The sequence below is a fragment of the Gordionus sp. m RMFG-2023 genome, chromosome 1, assembly GCF_954871325.1.
Source record: "Gordionus sp. m RMFG-2023 chromosome 1, tfGorSpeb1-WG-v2, whole genome shotgun sequence".
NCBI lineage: Eukaryota > Metazoa > Nematomorpha > Gordioida > Chordodea > Parachordodidae > Gordionus > Gordionus sp. m RMFG-2023.
In genome coordinates, this window is record NC_088775.1 from 82814227 (window position 1) to 82836721 (window position 22495).

Consider the following 22495-nt stretch of genomic DNA (forward strand, 5'->3'; position numbering starts at 1 on the left):
ACATTTTGATATACTTTTATTTAACTCTTTTTTTATCTTAAAAATAAAAGTATTTGAATGCAAAATTCCTTTTTTCTCATATGAGCATATAATTTAAATAAATATATGTTAAAAAAATATTTAGAATACTTATTAAATATTATTTTTTCCCATTTAAATGTATAGATATCAGTTCAAGACTGTGGAGGATATTTTTATCATGTAAAGGAATATATAAATTCTTGCTTAGCCATGAAGCCCACTAATTATTGAAAACAATACCATTCATGCACAAAATTATTTTGAGCAAATAAAATTTATTTAGAATTTTTTAAAGAATTTTATAGATATTCCGCTAATTTTTAATGAAGAAATTATAAGTTTAATGTAAAAACTTTTTTTAAAATAAATTCTCGTTTAAAATGAGATTTTGCTCTGTCGAGAGAAGAAGCCATCATTGATTCTTCGGTGAATTCCGGGTGTGAGAGGAGCCTAGTTATTTGAAGAAATAATAAAGATTGATACCTTATATTGGGCATATTTAGAAAAGAATCAAATATTTAATTCGAATCAAATAGTAACGAATATGAATAATGAATTATCCGTCTACCCCTTCCTCCTCTCCTTTATTATATTTTGAATTTTTTTAAAGAAAGTGTTCATTGGAACTATATTTTTTAAGGAAAATATATTATTTTGTTAAAATAATAACTAAAAGCTTTATCCTATATTAAAAATTCTCGGATACTTTGACAAATTTTATTATACTATCGTCTCTAATGAAATGGAAACTTTATTCTCTTATTCTATTTAATAAAAAAAATACTATTTATAAATGTGTAAATATTACATATAACCATTCTTTAAAATATATTCGGAGACAAGGAAAAATTTCTTCTTCAGAAATATGAAATACCCTCCTTAGCTCCCTCCCCACCTCTTGTTCCCCCAAAAATATATGCATTAATATTATATTTTCAACAAACTAATAAAAAAATATTTTTTATTTGTTCTAGGTGCTTATTTTTTGATACAATCTCTAGGTATCGTAAATTTTAAATAATAATAATTGTTTTTAATAAAATTAACCTCCTATCCTATAGAAAATATTTTCTAACTATATAAGACTAAGGAAACCCGGCCGAAGGCTGGCCAAAAGTGATATGGGGGCGAAGCTCTCCTGGCTACGCTTATGTGATCAATAAAAATATATTATACAAAAAACACGACACATTTTTTATCAATGATATTTTTATAATTTATTATAATATTATATAATAAATACAATGGTTATATTTTAACAGAATATTTTCATTGTTTACTAAAATCTATCTAATTTATTTATTTTAATAAAAATAATATATAAATATTCATTTTTCAAATCTTAGCGGGTAAATAAGTTGATTGCCCCTATCCCAACTGTAAAGACTCTTATCTCTTGAATTGTAACTTAGCATAGTAGTCTTTTGATAAGGATTGTCGAATGGTATGATTAAATATATCTTTTTTTAGATTATAAATATAATATATCAAAATTGAAGTCACGTAGTTAACACTTAAATGCAGTATCTCCTTTCAAACACTTAGTGTCTCTTGTCATTTTTAAAAAAAATAGTCGCCATATGTTTGAAAAATGACACTGTAATTAAAATATGATATATATATAATTGACATTGACTATATGTACAAGAGCTGCCCGAACTAATTCGAATCCCACAAGCAGACATTTTCTCTGACCTCGTCAAAATTTTAAATTAATTTATATCCCTAAATGTTTTTTAATAAATATTATTTTCAGGAACAACCATAAAATTGTTTATATTATCTTTCGGCGTTTAAAAATTTTTCCTTTTAGAATATCATCATTTTTCACTGTCCACTAAAAAAATTGGATCTATTTCTAAAATAAAATATAGGGCTCGAATTTTTTTAAAAAAAATAAAAGGTCAGGTGGTTGGGATTTGAATCGGTGCTTTTAACCAGAGTTCTTAAACTCTACTTTTAAAAGTAGCGCGCTACCGCTATCGCTATTTGTCAATAAAAGTAGCTCGCTATTAGCTACTATTTTTTAAAAGTAGCTTAAGCTACTTTTTATATAAAAAATTTATAAACAAATTTTTATTTTTTGCTTATAATGTTATTGTATAGTAAATATATAAAAATCAACATTTATAAATATTAAAATATAGTTAGTTTTGATTTATTAAAAATATAAACAATTAAATTAATTAAGGTAATATAAAAATATAAAGAATGTATTAATTAAAAAAAATATATAATAATTAATATTTGTATATATATTTATATACATATAAAAAAAAAACATTTAAAAAAAATAAATAAATATAGTATTGGAGGATATGTTTGTGACGGTGTAAAAAAAAATAAAAAAATATTGAGTTTAGGAAGGATAATCTTGTGGGAAGAGATTGCCTATGAAGCTAATATAATTAGCCTTGTGTATTGCGATGGCGAGCCTTTGCCTTAAGAAGAAGCCCTCGCGTGGTTCACCGGTTAGTTGACGAATGTGGGAGCCGAGTTCCTTGAAAAAGGATAAGGCATATTTCCCAAAAGTAGTAAGGGTAGTGGAAATAATAGGGATGAAAATATATTCTTGAGAGATTTCGGTTCGCTATTTTGAGTGTCTCCTTTTTCTCGAGTATATTGACTGTTTTATTTGATGGAGCGAGTGGATCAATGCAGGAGTAGTCCCAGACCAGGAATTGACCGCGCTTCCAAGGAATTTGCGAAATACCGTCAGGCCGTTTCCCATCAAATCTGAAAAGACGGTTCAAGAGTGGAGGGGATTTGAGCAGATCTAAGAGCTCTAAGAATGATCCAATTGCATAGATTATGTCTTACAATTCGACCTTTACATGAGCGACAGTCTTCCATTGCCCAAAACTGCGGAGCCGCAACCTGAACATATGTGGGGTTGGGTAATAAGGCAATTTAATCGGATACCGATTGCGTGTGTGAGCTCGTTTTTATTTAGTTGTAATTGCAGATTAATAGACGGAATGGCCTCGAGGAACTCATGGCCTGAACCATTAAGCAAAGAAGAGAATAAGGGACGGTCAGATAATTGCATTCTGGAAAGGAGTGATTCAACGCAGAGTGCAATAATAGGCCTATCCCAGTCCTTCTGCTTATTAGATTCAGGAAGAGGGTGATCCGCTGAAATTCGTGTCCTCCATTCGATAATTGCATCATTAAAAGAAGAGTCGGGTTTTAAAGAATTGGGATTTATTATGTTTTTAGTTATTAGGCAACTGGATATAAAGGCCGTTAAGGCGAGATCGGATGGAGATCTGAGGCCCAGACCTCCCATCTTTGTGGGTAAAGAAGCTTGTGTCCAAGCAATTTCATCGAATTTAAGATTTAGAATGTTTTCGATAAGGATTTTGATCCCATTATCATAAACTCCAAGTGGAATGGGGAATTTAAATATGGCGGTTGAGCGAAGTGCGTAAAGAATACGGGGAATATTGAAAAAATTTTTCACCAGGAAAAAGGCTTTAAGAAGGAAGAAGGGAAAATAAATCTGTCAGTTCTAATAAAGTATCCAAAGTGGACTGAAGAAAGAAAGAAATAGCAGAGTTACTACCAACAGGGGCTCCCAGATGATAGAGGCCGTCAAGAGTCGTTAGTTTAAATTTGTTAGTATTAGGGATAGTATTGATAGGGATAAATTCTGATTTCTCTGGATTAATGGAGAGTCCTATAGCTGATCCGGTCTCCTTGATGATGTTCACGGCTTTATTGACTTCAACATTGGATCCTCCAAGGATACCATCATCAATGTACCAGGAATGCAAGGATAATGAACCGAATTAATGGATTTAATGATGTCATTAATACCTAAACAAAAGAATAGGGAACCTAGGGGGTCTCCCTGCTGAATGCCCTAGACGGAAGGATTTTATAGGTATCAAACAGAAGAGTGGAGGTCTCTTGTTAACACGAGTAAAAAAACTTAGTGTAACTGGGAAAAAGATTACTTGAGGAACTCAAAAAGGAGTTCCGGGAGAGTGTGTTGTAAGCATTAGAGAAGTCAATTTTTATCAAGGATTCATTAGAAGGTAAATTTTCAAGATATAATCTGGACAAATGTACAACAGCTTCACAGCCACCGGGAATTCCGACACCAAGTTGGAAGGGACTTAGGAGACGTGAAGCATCATGCTTAATTCGAGATGATATCATCTTGGCTACTAATCAACGAAAGGTAGTGAAGTGGAACAGAATTTTCTGGGGGGATAATCAAAGTATTGGTAAGGCAAAAAGGAACGTGGCCAGAGTGTGAGCATCTGAGTGAAGGGAGGATCATGGACTTGTAAGCATCCATTTTGTGATGATGACATACAGGGGATGGTAAATTAAGTATTCATGTAGTAGAAAAAATTAATTTGACTCATACAATAACTATAGGCCAGCAACAATTTTGAAAAAAGAGGTTATTATTCATTATTTTGAATAAATTCATTAATAATGATAAAAATTCAGGAGAACTTTTTGGAGTAGTAAAAATTATAAATGCATTGAAAACAATATACATTTTTAAATAAGAAAAATCAAATACTAAATTCTTGAAAGAAGAAATTAAAATTGGAAAAATTGAAATATAAATACTTTTTGAGTAATTGGTTATTTTAAAATTATGTAGGTATGATAATAAATGAATGATTCATGTTGTTAATATAATTGTTTAGATTTCATATATAGCTATAGGAAGGATCCTAAAAATACTAGAATATAATCTTATAAACAGCTGATTGTGAATAAAGAGCTAAATTGCTAGTTTGGGAGAGAAAGATCCAAGGACATTATTGCAGCATGGTATGAATATGATCAAGGACTGATGGTTGTTTAGATACTATATTACTATTTTATTTATAGCCTTATAAAAAGCTGATTGTGAATACAAGACTAAAGACTTGGTACATGGATATAAAAAAATTTATGTACTAAAAATAAATATTTATGGTAATTTGTTGCATTTTAATAATAAAATCATTTCAATATTATCATCCCCAAGTCTAGAGCGACTACCAGAAAGTATAAGTTTGGCCTTATTAAATAATCTCTCGACACTAGCACTTGAGGGTAAAATCGTATTTAATCTTATATACATATTTTTTATATAAGATATATTATCAATAATTTTATTTGCAAGTACATCGTATGTCTGGCATCCTATTATCATTTTGAGAGCTAATGCCACCGATCTTCTTTTTGAAGTTCTAGGGTCTAGCCAATAGCCTGTGATTCCCAAATAAGCTCAAAAATATTTAATCAGATCAATTTATAAATATAAACAAGTTTTTACTTTCTGTTATGTGTTCAACTATCTCCCCTGGTGCATATATATGATATCTCTGATAACTCTACTATTAGAGCATCTTTCATCATTTTAAAGTTATCTGCTATTTTATTCATTAGTGTCTGGTGGCATAATAGAGTTTTAATCATCATGGTAAATGATGGATTATCAACTAAGGACATTGGATGAACTGTATAAATTATAAAATCAACAATAACTTTATCAGCCAATTTCTGATGTCATTTACATTATTAATTAATTTGGTTTGAATTGAATTAGTCTTTTTGTATGTAGAGTCGCTTATACCAAAATTATTTAGATGTTTCTCCATTTTCTTAAAACTCATGAACAGTCTTATAAAATAAATATTATTAGAATGTAATAATGACAATTTATTACTGGATTGATTTGAGGAAATATATTTTTTACATTCTAAACAAATAAATTTGAAACCAGTTTTGGTTATATATTTATTTAAAAAATTTTCAAATCTAGGGAATGGGAAATTTGTATTATAGCTATTAAGAATATTTTCTTCCCTGGTATCTTCCATTTCATTAATATCATTGTCTTAATCACTTTCAACGATTTGGATATCCATAGGCGATGACATTTTAAATTATTAACACGTGATTTAGGTTTATAATACAAATGAAAATATAAATAACAAATTGAAATTATATTTCAATTTCAAAATTAAATAATAAATCATAAAAATTATAATTAATTATGATATTATATTTAAATTTTCATGTTTACACTAAACTTCATTATATTATTTTAAAAGTAGCGAAGTAGCGGCTACTTAGCTACTTTCACAAAAAAAGTAGCGCGCTATAAAATTAAATAATTACAAAAAAAGTAGCCGCTATTAGCTATAGTTACCAAAAAAGTTAGCACGCTACTTTAACAACTCTGCTTTTAACATTTTAACTTAAGGCCCTTTAAAAAGAGCCTAACGGTGACTAGATCTAGAATATGAGAGCCGAAGTAAGATTATTATTTACTAGATAAAGAGTAAGAATATGAATTCATGAATACTTTGAATAAAAAATATATGTAAGTCACATGCCTGTTCATTTTCATAAAGATCGTAAGCGAAATCGATAACAGTGTGTTCAATTTCTGCGTTTTTCAAGCCGTATATAATCCCGCAAATCATAAAAGCGTTACCCACGAATCGATATTTCAATGTTATGTTCCACATTTTCAGTATTTCGAACGGAGTTTCGTAATTTTGAACAAAGGGAATCGTTGGTGGGCCGATTGTCTTTATATATTGAGCTGGCTGTGTTTGCCTAGTGTTAGAATTCGTTTGAGCTAAGTTTGCGGATGTTTCACGAGATTCATTCTTTATTTCCCTATTATTATTTTATTTTTTTTTAAAAAGGATTGTGTTTAAAACAAAAATTCATATTATACCCTCTTTTGACTCTGATTTTTTTCACTTGTTTAAATGTCGGTAGATATTCGTACTCATCTTCGTAAGAATAATGCAAATACCTTGATACGAAATGATCGTTTTTCGTTTTTTCAGTATTGGCGTCAAATTTTGTGCCTTCGACGCTTGATTCTCGAACCCCAGCTTCCTTAAGCTTAGCTACTAATATGTAATCTCCTGAGTCCTGGACGCGGTATATAACGTATAAGCCTGTCTCGTCGACGTTGAAATCGAAATAATTGTATTCACCGCTAAATAAATAACTTTCGCTTTTGTAAGTGGCCAAGGGTAGGTCTATGGTTTCTTCCAATTTTTCATTCTTAAAATCGTATCTACCTACGGTGGGTGAATCGTCCAAATGATAATACAAACTACCACTCATCACCTGGTGACTATTACCTTCATAAGATACCGGTAAGATATACGTTTTACTGATATTATCGGCTTTGAACGCCTCTTCATTCGCATATTCAAATACCTTTTTTAAGAAAATATATATTATTTGAAAATACGCTGAGAATATCTATATTTTCATCTTTTTCATTAATCTAACTGAATGGAATATCATATATAATATTTTTTAATTTATAGGATGATTAACACTCATAATAGTGAAAAAGTGGACTGTATGGAAATAAACTTTTTTTTCTTTCTTCCTATCCTTCCATAAAGAAATTTTTTTTAAAATATAACAACTGCAATAACTTCACAAGCTCTATTTGAAAGGTTATTTAGTTTTGGCATAATGTTAAATGCTCCGAAACGGAATTAGTATTATAATGCTTGAAATTTTATCAATTATTGTAAATAATCATTATTATTATAAAATCAAAGACCTGCCGAGGTACCATTAGCAGGCTCCGGTCCACATTTTTTAAAAATATTTTCGGCCCAGCCCGGATTTTTTAAAAATTATATATTATATTTATTTTCAATTTTTATAGTTAATTATATCATTTAAAATATTTGATTTTAAAATATACGGTCAGGTCCGGCTTGGGTATTTTTTAAAAAACATTTTTACGCCCAGCCCGAGTATTTTGTTAAAAAATTTTAGGCCCAGCCTCTGTATATTTAAATAAATTAAAATATAGCCCGGCCTGTGTACCCGGGTCAGGATTTGGGGCTGGCTGAAGGTCTCTGATTTATATATATTAAAATTTTAAATAAATTAATCTCTTTCCTCTAATTTTAGTTTAAAATATAATAAATTATAAATGCTTAATAATTTAGTAGATAAAGATCATTTTATAAAAAGTATCTTGTATTTAAGATACTATCATTTAACAAAAGATACAAATATCTTATATCTTCCATCTTTTTGATATTTCTAGTTAAAAAACATTATTAACCCAATCTTTTACAAAAATAAATTAATAGAGTTTCCTATAATAGAAGCTAAACTAGTTTCTTTATCTAAGATACCTTTTTTTACAAAGAATCTGTATCTAGATTCTTTTTTGAGGACTTGCCCACCCACTACATATTTATTTTTACTGCTAAAATATTAATTCCATAGCGAAAAAATTGGATATTAAATTGATCATCCGAAAAAAACACTCATATATAAGCCTAATCCAAAATAGTGGATTTAAAATAATATTTAAAATGTATGAAAAAAATTTGGTTATAATTTTTTTAAATTTTTAAACAAAAATATATATACCTCTTTTCCATCAAAATGTTTGGTCATCCATATTTTCTGATTATCGAGTGGAGTTAGTGGAAAGGGATCCCTCATCCAAGTGCCCCAATAAGTTCCTGTATATCTCATAAATACTGGTTTTCCAACTGCTTTTAATAAGCAATCTAATCGGTTATCATTGAAAAAATAAATGATATATTTAATTTATTATATATATAGTTCATCGGTTTACTCTGGATCCTAGGAGGTATCGTTGATCTAAAATACGGAATATCTATCATTTTCGCTGTAGGTTTTTTAACTAAAAATATTTTTTTGTAAAATTACAAATTTAGCTGGTAATAAATTTAAAATTATGGCATCTGAACTCTTTGATTGATTAATCATTTCAAATCACTATTATTAGTAAAGGTCGGGCAAATTATATAGATCAAAAATAATGCATTAGGATATAAATACATACAAATATAATTTAGTATTATATATATAAATCTTTAAAATCAATGGGTATCAAAAACTTTGGCGAATATCATTTAGTAGATTTTCATAGTATATTATATACTACTAATATTTACACTTATAATTTATAAATAATATTCTTGTTATAACTATTTTCTAAAAAATCTAACTGGGTTGGGCATATTTTTGAATCTAATACAAATACTTTGACAAATCTTTTTTGGAAGTAAATTTCATACCAACAGAGCTAAGCTTAACACGCATATTTAAAAAAAAAATGTTTATAACTAGGAAATTACAGGGAAATAACCCAGTATACATTTTAACATTAAGTAATATAAAATATTATCTATAGTGAAGAACACAATTCTTAGAATGAGTTAATGATTCTTACACGCAGATAAATAGGATGCTAATTTATAAAAGGTTATTAAATAAATATGTATAATTTTTATTTAGGATAGGAATGACTTGAATATAGAATATGGAGACTCTTCCAGATATTTTTGATAAAATATTTTATGAACATCGTAATTTCTTAATTAAAAAGATACTATGTGGAACTTGAATAGATATTATCTAGTTCTATATTACCTGCTTGGAAAAGTTTTATTTAGTTTTGAATTTTACATAGTATAATTCAATTTATAATAATAAAATTAAAAGTGTTTGTTTCGCATTTAATGACCGTGTCCTAGGTTGACTTATTACTAAATAACAAAATAAGCAAAAGAAAATTTTTTTTAAAAAAAATTTAAAAAACGAGAATAAATTCGAAAAATAATGCTACCAAAATAGGGTTTCCCTAACCCTATGAATTTCAGATAAGATCATAAAAACTTTTGAACCATTTATAAATTTATAAACAGGCAATAACGCCAATTGACTAAAATCTAATATAACCTAATACAAATGATGAATAATATACAAGTTTAATCTCGGTAATGAATTAATAAACTAAATTCATCAGATATAATCCATAATACTATTTTTAGGAAATAATTTATTGTAAAAAAATTTTTTATCACAAATTCTACCTAGGGGAGTGTAGAAGGTGAAAAAAAATTTGGAGAGGATTATGTGACTTCCTATTTACGGCCCTAATTTTAACTATATATCGTGAACTTCTGTAATTAATAAATAATTATCTCGCAAAATAAATAATATACCAAAGGGAATCGTAATGACTGGCGATTGCTCCACGACTAAGCCTATTTTTTTAAAAAAACATGATTTAAGATTGGTTTAATAATTATTAAATTTATTACCGGGTACTCCAGATATACCTCTAGGACCTGGCGGACCTTGAGGCCCCATTTCACCTTTCTTACCTACGAATAATTGAAATTAAAACAGTTGTTTGATTTTAGATTTACCTGGAGGTCCCATTTCACCTTTATAAAATTATAATTAAATATATAGATATGTTATAATTTTAAAAATAATATAATAAGTGATAATATATATACCTTTTTCCCCCGGCTCACCCTGGAAACCAGGTTTGCCTCTTCTTCCGGGAAACCCATTTAATCCGTGTAACCCTATTAAGAATTAGAACAAAACAAAAAAAGAATGATTAAATATCAAAATACACACTATGAATTATATCGCCCGGCTCTAATCAGCCTGTTAATACTTTCTTTTTTTATAAGAATTGTTTTCCAAATATGTTAAATGAAATAATCATAAATTTCAATTCTAAATTTTAAAAAAAAATTTATAAAAAATTCCGTATAAAAATATTTTACACGAGTTTGTCCAGAGTAAATTTCCCTTTTTTTAAATGGCAATTTATTAAAGGTTTTTTTTAGGTTGGTGTAAGTTTTTTTCTCTCTAAAGTTATAGAATAATGTTTGTTTTTGTGAATTATTGATATTTATTGAAAGTTGTGAGTAATAACTTCTTTGTTAACCGGCTAAAAAAGAAGGCTAAACTTAGTTTTAGGACAAAAACTACCTCAATCTGATTGGTAAAATTTCGACGTCACGTGCCCATATAAGCCCATTTAGCCGATTTTTAGCCATTATACAAAACTATAATAGTTAATTTCACTTATATTTTTTAATTATAAAATTCTTAATATATTTATATATATCAAATTTGAAGTATTAAAATTGATTTGAGACTTATTTATTTTTTATATAATAATATGGAAATTCAATGATTGATAAATTATTATTTTTGAGATAGTTCGATTAACTTTAATTTTGTTATCTTTGTCAATAAATTTGTATTAATTGATAAAATTTCCTATAATATTTATATAGAAAAAAATGATATAGTAAATATATTTGTATATTCTTTTACCATCTTGTCCTCTTTCCCCTTTGTCACCTGTATATATATTTGTTTTTATATGTACATTTAAAAATTTATTTTCATAATTGAAAATAAAACCTTAAAAAAAAAATTCATAATGAAATTTTTATTAAAACTACAAAAATTTTAATTTGAAAAGTATTAAAAAAATGTTTTATTTTTCAGTGTCGCTGAGTTTAAACGCTAAATAATGGTCGAAACTAAATTCTCGGAAGATGGAAGCTCACGATTCTAAGTCCCTCCAAAATCTCATCTATAAGGAAAATTCAAATGTTAATAAGAAGGGTTCCATGGAAAACTTTTATCGCGAATGTTTATTTATAAAGTATGAATGAAACTTTTATCGCTAATCCACATTTGCTAATACTATTCCTGAAGACAATATCGCAATATTTATCTCAAATTTTTTCTAGCAAAACTCTTATCGCGATTTACAGAGCGAATAAATTTGAGCAAAATTTTAATCTCGAAAATTATGGAGTGAAGTTATTATCGTGAAACTAAAATCGTGAAATCCTAAATAAATTAAATAATGATACATACAAACTAGAGGTCTGCAAGACCCTACCCGAGATAGTTTGCACAAGTTGCCCGCCCCAACTCGTTAAATTTTTTATCCGGGCCGGCTAGTTAAAATTTTTAAAAATTTGAACCGCCCTTTAATCATTTAGCAAAATCAGGCTTGGCTCGTTAAAATTTACTAAAGTTCGCCACGACCCAAATTTTTATGAACGAATTTTCCTGCACATCTTTAAAATCCATATCTAATCCCCCCCCCCCCCCTATCAATTAAAGCTCTTATATGTTATATCTATCCTCTATATAGCTATCTATTTTTAGTTTTACAACAAGTGTTTTATAAATAATTGTGTTTGATTCTTTAATGTGAATTTTTTTTTGAATCATATAATAAATAACTTGTTTAATTTATTGTTACTATAATATTATGTATTGATTTAGTATTTTGGTTAGACAGCTCTTAAAATTCAAAGATAATTAAATATATTGGCTTGAAATTCATAAAAAAATATATACAGCTGGTCATATTATTCATATATTTATTTTCAAGAAAATGCTGATCTGTATTTATCCCAATTTATTAGAATAAAAATGAAAAGTGTTCACAAATTGAGCATAAGCGTTTAGTGATATGTTTTTCCTAAAAAAAACGATGTTATTTAAATTGAACTAGCATTAAAGAATTAAATCATTCAAAATCAAAAAAGAAAACTAATGCACTTATAAATTGGAAATCAACTGATCTATTTCCAAAATTTTCCAAGCCCTCTTTTTCTTCAAAAACAGTTAACATAACACGCATTAGATTCTCGTAGCTCCAATAAAAAAAACCAATTTTTTAGAGATATAGGAGATTTTTTTTTAAAAAAATAATAATATTTAATATTTACACAAAAAATCTGTTTGGAAAATCGTCTATGGTTTTTAAAAATTAATCTGAGAAAATCAGTAATAATTTTAAATTTGATTTGATTCAATTACGGAAAAAATTCTAAGCATTTCAGAATATTTGATAAAATTTTACTTATAATTGCATAAAGCTCATTTTCAAAATTTATGTTGGGGAGGGGAGAGGCGAATTCATTGAGATAAAAAAAATTTAACCCAAATTCTCATGATAAATGTCACATGCTTACTTAATAGACAATAAGTAATAAAAGATACTACTTTGCGTTTATGATTTATAAAACTTAATGAGTAAATTTGTTATTTAAATGCATTCGCAATATATTTATAATTCCTCGGTAATGTACTCAATTACATCGTGCAAATATATTCGCAATAAAAAATTCTCCAAAAGGATTCGCGCAATAGGTTCTCAATATTGTCTTCGCTATAAATGTTGCACGGAAAAAAATTCCCAGAATTTGATTCGCGATTATATTACCTTCGCTCTAAAATTCCTTCGCGACAAACGCCATTAGCGGTAAATGTTTCGCGAAAATGTGTTTTATAGTAAAAATCTAGCCGCATTGACCTGATATACGAATAAGAAGCGAAGCAATAGAACGAACATATATAGAGAGGGGTATTTTCAATATAAAAAAACTATCAGAAAAGGGAAGGAGAGAAATTTTTAAAGGAGGAGGAAAATAATTTGGAAACAATAGGGCCATCCCTAAAAAGGCGAATTTACATGCCTTTTCTCTTAGAAGTAGGCACCCTTGTAAAAAATCTGGTGCAATATGCTTTTACACCCTCTACTCCCCGTTTACGTAGATATCGAGGTTTATTAGTGAATAAAATTAAAATGGTAAAAAAATTTAAAAAAGGAGCAAAATTGGAACATTAAAAAAAAATATCAATAGAAAAAGCGCCTAGTTTTTGAATGAAATAAGAGGAGATTTTAATATTAGCTAAAAACATAAATGAAAAAATTGAGCTCTTAATAATATAGCATATTTTGACTAATAACAAGTCAATGATTTCGTATGATGATCACTTGAATTTCAAAACTATATCTTTTTTCTAGTATTGTTAAAATTAAAGAATTTAATTTTTTTTTATCATGCTAAATATCTAAAAAGTTTAGGAATATAATTTTGACCCAGAAATGATTATGGATAAACAAATATATAAAAGAGTTAAATTGTTTTTAAACCTTTAATTCCAGTTGCTCCATCTGGACCTAGGGGGCCTGGTGGTCCAGGCTCACCTGGCCATCCTGGCACTCCATCTTTTCCATTCATGCCAGGCAGCCCCATCATCCCGGCCTCCCCTGGCCTACCTGGTAATCCGTCTTTGCCTTCTCTACCTGGTTCCCCTATATCACCTTTTAATTTTTTTTTTACAATTGATATATTAAATTGTAACTATCACAAGGATATTTTAGTAATAAATTTTTTAGGGTGATACTGTTGAAACTTAAAATGCAAGGAAAATGTGTAATTTAATTTTAAAATAAATAAAATAAATTCTTATTCGCGGATTTTTTTGATATATAAAGTCCATTCATTCATATACCATTTTAAATTTAATTTTAAAACTCGGAATCAACTATAAATATTATTTAATAGTATTTACTATTTACTATACAACATTGATTAAGTATATTATGGTTTTGTGTTACGTTTTAACCCGTTACTGGTTAACGGTGCATATATGCACCACCTCCTATATACCTTATTTTAACATAGTAGTTTTTATTTTAAAAAATAATAAAAAAGATTTTTATATAGTTCAGACATTGTACTTCAAAACTGGAAAAGAAAAATATGAAAAAAATATTTTTTTATGTCCCTAAGAAACCCTCAAACTTTGCGAATTTATGAGGTCTAAAATGCAAAATTTTCTAAGTGATCTCACAAGCATTTTATAAAATTATTTCGATGAAAACTAGTGTGTATATATTCTTTATAGATATATCAATATGAATTTTTAAATAATTAAAATTTTAATAGGTAACCATATAAAGTTGACTGGTGCATATATGCACCGTTAACCATCTAGCAGTATAAATTATTTAAAAAATTCAAACAAATGAAATTTAACATAATGAATTATAATTTTTTATATTGAAATCACTACCGTCACTAAGGGTGGGGGGAGGAGGGGTGGGTGGCTCGAGCCCCCTAAGAATTTTTTTTAAAAAATTTTATACCCAAAAAAAGACCTTTTGAAAATAATTTAAAAATTTTTTTTAGCCCCCTGAGATTAAATCGAATAATATATTGTTCCTATTATAATTTTTTATCCCGATCAAATTATATGAAATTATTAGGTTCATAAATATTCAAAAGTTTAAAATTATTTTTAGCCTCTTCCTTTCTGAAGATTTTATTTTATTTATATAAAATATTATGCACCTGTTTTGTCAATTCAATCAAAATTATCAAAATAATAGATGACTAATAAAAAAATCAAGATTCTACGAAAATAATTTGTCTAAATATTTAATTTTTAATAAATTTTTTTAATGAAACGTTTTCTAACAATTGAACAAACGCTTGCTCAACTTTTTGAAGAGGAATCAATTGAAGAAAGAGATATGGTTATAATTCCGCCAAACCCCTCTGCAGTTAGTGATGAAGAAGATTTCGATGAAAATGACTTAACAAATGTCGGAGTTTTGCCTTCAGATACAGCTGGAGAATTGGAGATTCATAATTCAGTTGATGACGACCTTCCAGAACCATATTCTACAAGAAGCTATTCTCAAATTTCTCACAATTTAAAATGGAGAAAAACGGATGCAATATATTCTTTAAGTCCTTTCAATGGATAAAAGGAAGATGTAATAAAACTTGAAAATGATTTACATGGTAAAAGTCCATCAGATATATTTTCTTTAATTTTCGACGAAGACTTATATTCACTAATTGTAAAACAAAGTGATATTTATGCTAAACAAATGAATAGACCTAACATTTGCATAACCATCCAAGATATTCAGAGATTTATTGGAATTCTATTATTTACTGGATATCATTCTCTCCCACAAGAAAGAATGTACTGGTCTAATGATAGCGATATTTCTATTCCAATAATCCGGGATACAATGACCCAATTACAATTTCGAAATTTGAAATATAATATCCATTTGGCAGACAATACTAAAATAGATATACATGATAGATTTTATAAAGTTAGGCCTTACATTAATATATTGAATAATAAATTTCAGCAATTCGGAATTTTCAAACATCATTTATCAATAGATGAACAGATGATACCATATCGAGGAAGACATTCTTGCAAAATGTTCATAAAAGGAAAACCAATTAGATTCGGATACAAGTCTTGGATATTGGCTTCTTCCGACGGTTGCGTATTCTCATTTGATATATATCAAGGAAAAAGCGAAAATAAATATGAATATGGATTAGGTGGAAATGTAATCATAAAATTATTAAAGGCATTGCAAAAACCAAATTATCATAAAATATATTTTGATAATTTCTTTACATCATTTAAACTCTTGTCATACTTAAAACAAATGGGATATTTTGCAACTGGAACTGTGAGGGACAATAGAATAGAGCATTGCCCAGTTGAATCTATAAAGGTTGTAGCAAAAAAGATAGAGGATATTATGATTATAGGTTTGAAAAATTAAACGAAATATTTGTAGTTCGTTGGAATGATAATTCGATGGTGACCGTTGCATCGACATGCCACACTATCTCTTTGCTTTCTAATGTTTCAAGGTATTCTAAGAAAATATCTTCTAAAATAAAAATTCCTAAGCCAAATATGGTAACTGCTTATAACAAACACATGGGTGGAGTTGATCTATGTGATAATCTAATATCTACATATAGAATAAAAATAAGAGGAAAAAAATGGTGGTGGCCAATATTCACCAATTTTATTGATGTAGCTTTGGTAAATTCATGGAAAATCTGGAAATTCGCGAATCGAGATGACAAGAAGAGTTTCTTGCATTTAGACGAGAAGTTACTAATTACCTCCTTCGAACGCCAGTAAAAATAGAAAAAAATTCAAGTACAGGTCACGCCAGCCAGTTTGCATTACAGTGTGAAAACCCTATTGATTCATCTGGACATTATTTATCCAAAATTATAGATGGAAAAAGACGAAGATGCAGATATTGCCATACGCACTCAAGATATATGTGCCAAACATGTCAAATCGCACTCCATATTAAATGTTTCAAGGATTTTCATAATATATAAACATTTTCTCGTTTTTATTATAAATTACAAAAAAAGAATAAAGATATTTGTTGTTTTTTGATCTTATAGTATTTTATATAATTTTTATCTTTTTTAACCTCTTAATGGTTAACGGTGCATATATGCACCAGGCTAGATTTATATTTAGGATTATTTTTTTTGGCTGATTTTTTTAGAATATCATATTTGAGCATTAATCAATATAATTTAAAAAAATTGAGCATTTTTATCCACTAGAAAAATCTTGACCATTAATGGTATTAAACAAAGTTATATTTTTATTTTAAACTGAAAATATTATATTTTTCTTATAAAATAATTTGATTAAAAAAAATGAATAACAATTTTTACCATTTAAATATTATATACCTTTGAACCCTTTTCTACCTGGCTCCCCATTTACGCCAGGAATTCCCGGAAAGCCAATTTCTCCTCTGCCTCCCTTTTCGCCTTGTTCACCCTTTTCACCTTTATCCGTAAAAAATAAATTTTTTAATTAATTTTTGGTATTATTATATCCAAGTTTATCTTTATAAATTTAAAGAAATAATCTTTCAATATTTAATTTATTGTATTATTTATTAACTTATAGTTTTTCATCCATAATAAAATGATAATTAGTCATAAAGTTAAATATTTTTTTAAAATTAATGAGCTTATATTTTTTTTTCTATAAGTAACATATAAATCTACCATCTATTCCAGGAATTCCTCTATATCCCTTTTCCCCCATTGACCCAGGTGAACCTCTATCACCTTTGATTCCTAAAAATAAACGATATATTTGGGTAAAAATTTTAAAAATATTTGTGATTTTAGTTTGCAAAAGAAACTACAAAATAATACCTACTTGTCATAATATCCAGTTTAATATAGGTGAGCACTCTATTAGAGATCGGCGGAGGTAAAAGCCTTCCTCGCAGGATCACAATATAAGGATTTTGATTCAATGTGAATTCAGAATTCATAAATTAAACTTATCTCATTTTTTTGCTAATACTAGACAAATAATTATAATAAAAAAATTTTCTTTTAGTATCAAAAAAAATTTAATTACAAGAATTTAAAATACCTTGAGGGCCAATAGGTCCAGGAATTCCGGGTGGACAATATTCTATAGCGGCTCGGCAAAAACTTTTTAACGTTGACAACTGTAGATATTTTATGAATAGAAATTATATTCTTTTAAAATTTAATTTATAAATATGAGTATCCATAGGGGAGATTTAAGGTTTAGAACTACCCCTTGGTGAATATTCATATTTAGGATAAATCTTAGAATTATAAACGTCTTCTAATTCAACCTTGAAGACTTTGACAGAATAATTTTTTTTAATCTCATTCAAAATTAGCTTTTAAAATTTCAATGAATATACCAAATATATAAGTTTTATAAAATATTCAATTGCGTGAAAGAAAACAGGGTGAGTAAAAAAAATATCCATCCATTTTTTTCTGAAAGAACTTGAATTATTATTAAATTATAGCCATTTACCTTGAATATCATATCAAACCTAAAACCCATCTTTTCAAACTTTAAGAGTAGGGGAGACCAGGGCTAGTCCGCGCAAGGGGCTTGTCGGTTCAAAGGATTTTATTTTAAAACCAGTAAAAAATTGAAATTTTATTCTAAAATAGAATTCTATAATATCCATAATTGGGGATGAAAATAATTTATAATATTTAGCTATTTAAATTTTTATCCTTTATGACATGTTTTTGACGTAAAAATTACAATATTTTCACTTAATATTATTAGGTTGTATTAAAAAATTAAAAGTTTAAACATGACAAAATGAACATTATATGAAAGTTAAATATCTATTTTAATATTTGGGAAAGTTTCAGATTGATATATAATGCTTAAATATAAGTTAAGATCAAATTAGTAATATCCACCATTGAGGTTAGTAGAATCGTGGCTAGTCGGCGCAATCAGTCAATTTTTATTATATTATTATGGTACTCAAATATATATGTGAAATTCAAAATAGTAAAATTTTTACTAAAAAAATATTATGAAGAAACTATAAAACTGTACGAAAATGATATCTCATTAAGAAAAATACCATTTATTACATTAAAATATAATATTTTATAAATGTAATATATTAAATAATAATTATTATATAAATTTATTAATGTGATTGATTTTTCATAATACATTTCAATTTTATTATAATATCAGACCTAAATAAATATCTTTCAAACTAAAATCTTCATATACATATTGTGATAATATATTATATATTGTCACAGATATTATATATATTGTATATATAAATTTTAGCCTGATAATAAGATCAATTATTTAAATTAATTATATCTAGCAAACAAATATAATATATATATTTTAATTGACAATATAATACGATTCAAATTAATACATATTAGATATGAACATTTTAGCATATAAATTTTAGCCTGATAATAATATCAATATATTTAAAATGAATTATATCTAACAAACAAATATTTATATATATCTATTTTAATTGACAATATATTATGATTCAAATTAATTCATTTTATTGGATATGGACATTTTAGTTATCAGATTATATTTAGCCTGATTTGGTTTCAATGTAGAGTGGTTCTCTGTCAAAAAAGATTATTATTTTATTTGTTATAATTGTAAATATTATATAAATAAAGTATCATAGTTATATATTAAAATCTGTAAAAAAAAATTTTTTTGTCCCATAAGAAGCCTAATAAACCGCTTGATTCGACTAGTCCCATCGATGATTCGACTAACCACGGGTCCGGGGCTACTAGGTTCAAGACTTTTACTAAAACCTAGAGAAATAATTATTAAATATTTTATATTTATAGGTAGATGTTTAAGGTATCTATTGGTATTTTGTAAGATCTTATATGATCATTATTTTCGGAGCTATGATGATTTTGACAAAAATTGTGCCGACTAGCCCTGGTCTCCCCTACAGTAAAACTATGTATTAGTTAACTCTAGAAGAATCAGAAATTTAGTTTACTTTATTGAACATTAAGTATAGTATATCAGATTACCCCCTTAGCCCTAACCTGAATCTTTTACACAAACCTATGAATATAGTTTGTTCTTTTTTGCTTCTCATTTGTTTTTGTAAAATTTTATAACACCCCCATTTTCTGTAGAAGTTAGGTTAAGGACTCCCTAACAGTTTTCAGAAAAAAAATTTTTTGTTTAGTAAATAAAAAAAACAAGTCAGAATATAACATATATTGGAATATGGAATCAATCGGGATTCAGAATTTCTCAATTTTTATCATTTACTGAAAACGATTTGTAATTTTTTTAAAAAAACTGCTTTAACCGACAAAAGGTATTCCAACATGTATAGAAAAAGGTGTATATATATATTATTACTAGATTGGCTATTCATTGATTAATGTTCATACATAGGAGTCATCTGGAGGGTCATTTTGTGATTTGTGCTTGAACAATTGTCTTTATTTATCATATGAATGCCTATGAATGTCATTTAATGACAAACCACAAAATAATGCTACGCTCATATGTATGGACGGACATTTATGAATACATTTAATAAATGAATAATTTGGTAGTATATATACAATAATGGTATAGAGAATAAATACAAACTGTGAATTTCAGAAAAATATTTCCCGTGAACTTTTGAAAGTATATTCCTCTTAATTTATTCTAACTTTTTTTTAAAGATGTACTGATAAAAAAAAAATTAATTCTCGTGACGAACATTCCCGAAAATTCGTAGGATAGATACTCTACCCAATCTAATATTGGAATACATTCCGTTTCAAATTATATATCGCCCCCCTTAAATTATTTAAGTAGACTCCTAATCACAGGTGGTTTCGCATAACCCAAAACGACTTATTAATATAATAATTTTGGCGAGTGAGATTACTGATTTGATCAAAATCAAATAAGTAAATCAAAATTTATTAAATCTCTATGGCCGAGTCTAGTAAATAGCCAAAAAAGCAAAATAAACAAAGAAAATAAAAAAAATCATAACTAAAAAAACAAAGAGAAATGAAAAAAAAATTAAAAAAACGAGAATAAAATACCACTTAAGTCCCCAGGACACGGCCTAAGAGCTTAAATCTACAATATACTGATTTCAAAAAAAATTTCCATTATTAAATAAAAACTATTTAAAAAGAAATTAGTGTGATAAAAAATGGCTTAGCCCTACTTTCCCCTCTTCGAACACACATCTTATCCACATTTATAATATTCAATTTTGTTTTTTCTTGGTATGAATAGTTATACAATAAATTGTCCTTCCAAATATTTTAATATAATTGTTGCTTTAATAGGGTTCATATATCATGATAATAATGTTACATGGTTACACAAGATAAACTCTCTGAATAAAATACTTCATTGTGATCATTGAAATTATCTTAGATTTGACAAAAAACAGATTATTCTTATCTATTATCCTAGTTGCCAGTTTAAAATTAAAAATTTTAATTATTTTAATATAATATGCTTAACCATGATTAAATACTCCATTAAATCAATAATATTTTATGCCGGAAAAAAATAGGGCTTTAAACTAATTATTGATTCTTAGTGCGATTCAAATCAGTGTAAAAATAAAATTATCAAGAGTCACCGGCATCCTTGAATAAGAAGATATCCATATCCAATCATTGTGGGGGACCTCCAAATCATCATTTCCTTCTATCCTGTGCGATTTGGGCTTTTTAGGTTTGTAATATACGTAATTTTGCATCACTCGGCCATCCCTATCGGTTTTAACTGGATAATTAAGGTGTGAGTTCAAGTGCGGGTAATGAGTGGGTGATGTTAAATCATCATAATGGTTTTCTCTGATACGATTGTTTTCGATATCTTTCGAATAACTAGGGGATAGTGAATCTTTAATTTGTGACGGATAATAGTCGAAATAAGTAGGGTTCCATTTGGCTCCCCATTTAATTTTGGTATTATTATCGCTTGTTTCATAGCTTTGGCGATTTTTCCTACTATTTTTACGCCCCCTTTTGCCTTTTTTGTGATTTCCAGGTTCATTCATCGAATAGTCAATCTCATCATGTTTATGGGATTCACGTAATTTGTGTTCTCCTATCGATCTGATACGTCTAAATAATATGTCGCTCTCTTTATTTTCGGCGTTGGAGTTCAATCTTGAATCAAGATGACCCAGGCGAGGTAGCTTTTTAAAATTATTTGTTTTATGAATGTCTGGCGGAAAGTTAATAAAATTTATGTTGCTCAGTATTCTATATTCGATCTCTTTGAGTCGCCTTTCGTGGAGTAGGGAAAAGGTGAGACTCGTAACGGATATTATGAGTGTCGACGAAATTAATAAGATCAAGCGAATATGTTGAAAAACTTCTTTTCTATTTACCGAAGAATGGTTATTTGCATCTATCAAGACTCTTTCTTGTCCCGTGTATTTATTCTTGAAAAGTATAATAAGGTCATCGTAAAACATTCTTTATATATATATTATTATTATAATAGTATTATAATTTGACTTATATTTCAATCTATAAATGCGAATTTTTATTTTTCATTATTATTATAATTTTGTATATAAGTAGTAAATGTCGAAAAATTATGCAAAATGTAACATAGATATTAATTTATTATATGGGCAAAAAAAAAGTTATGTTCTTTACACACAAAAAAAAATTATTTAAAATTAGTATAT

General features: G+C 27.6%; 1 protein-coding gene across 1 annotated transcript; it reads right to left on the minus strand.

The window, feature by feature from the left end:
* Window positions 1-1349: 1349 nt before the first annotated feature.
* LOC135930827 (uncharacterized) lies at window positions 1350-22168 on the minus strand. Its single transcript, XM_065467616.1, has 15 exons — window positions 21431-22168; window positions 17893-17971; window positions 17514-17585; window positions 17190-17288; window positions 13787-13957; window positions 11155-11181; window positions 10317-10388; window positions 10224-10241; window positions 10116-10178; window positions 10017-10058; window positions 8621-8689; window positions 8410-8552; window positions 6725-7221; window positions 6375-6663; window positions 1350-1481 (listed from the first exon to the last, which is right to left on the minus strand). Exons 1-15 carry the CDS (start codon window positions 21851-21853, stop codon window positions 1350-1352), a joined length of 2196 nt encoding a protein of 731 aa, XP_065323688.1. The 5' UTR covers window positions 21854-22168.
* Between the last annotated feature and the right edge of the window lie 327 nt (window positions 22169-22495).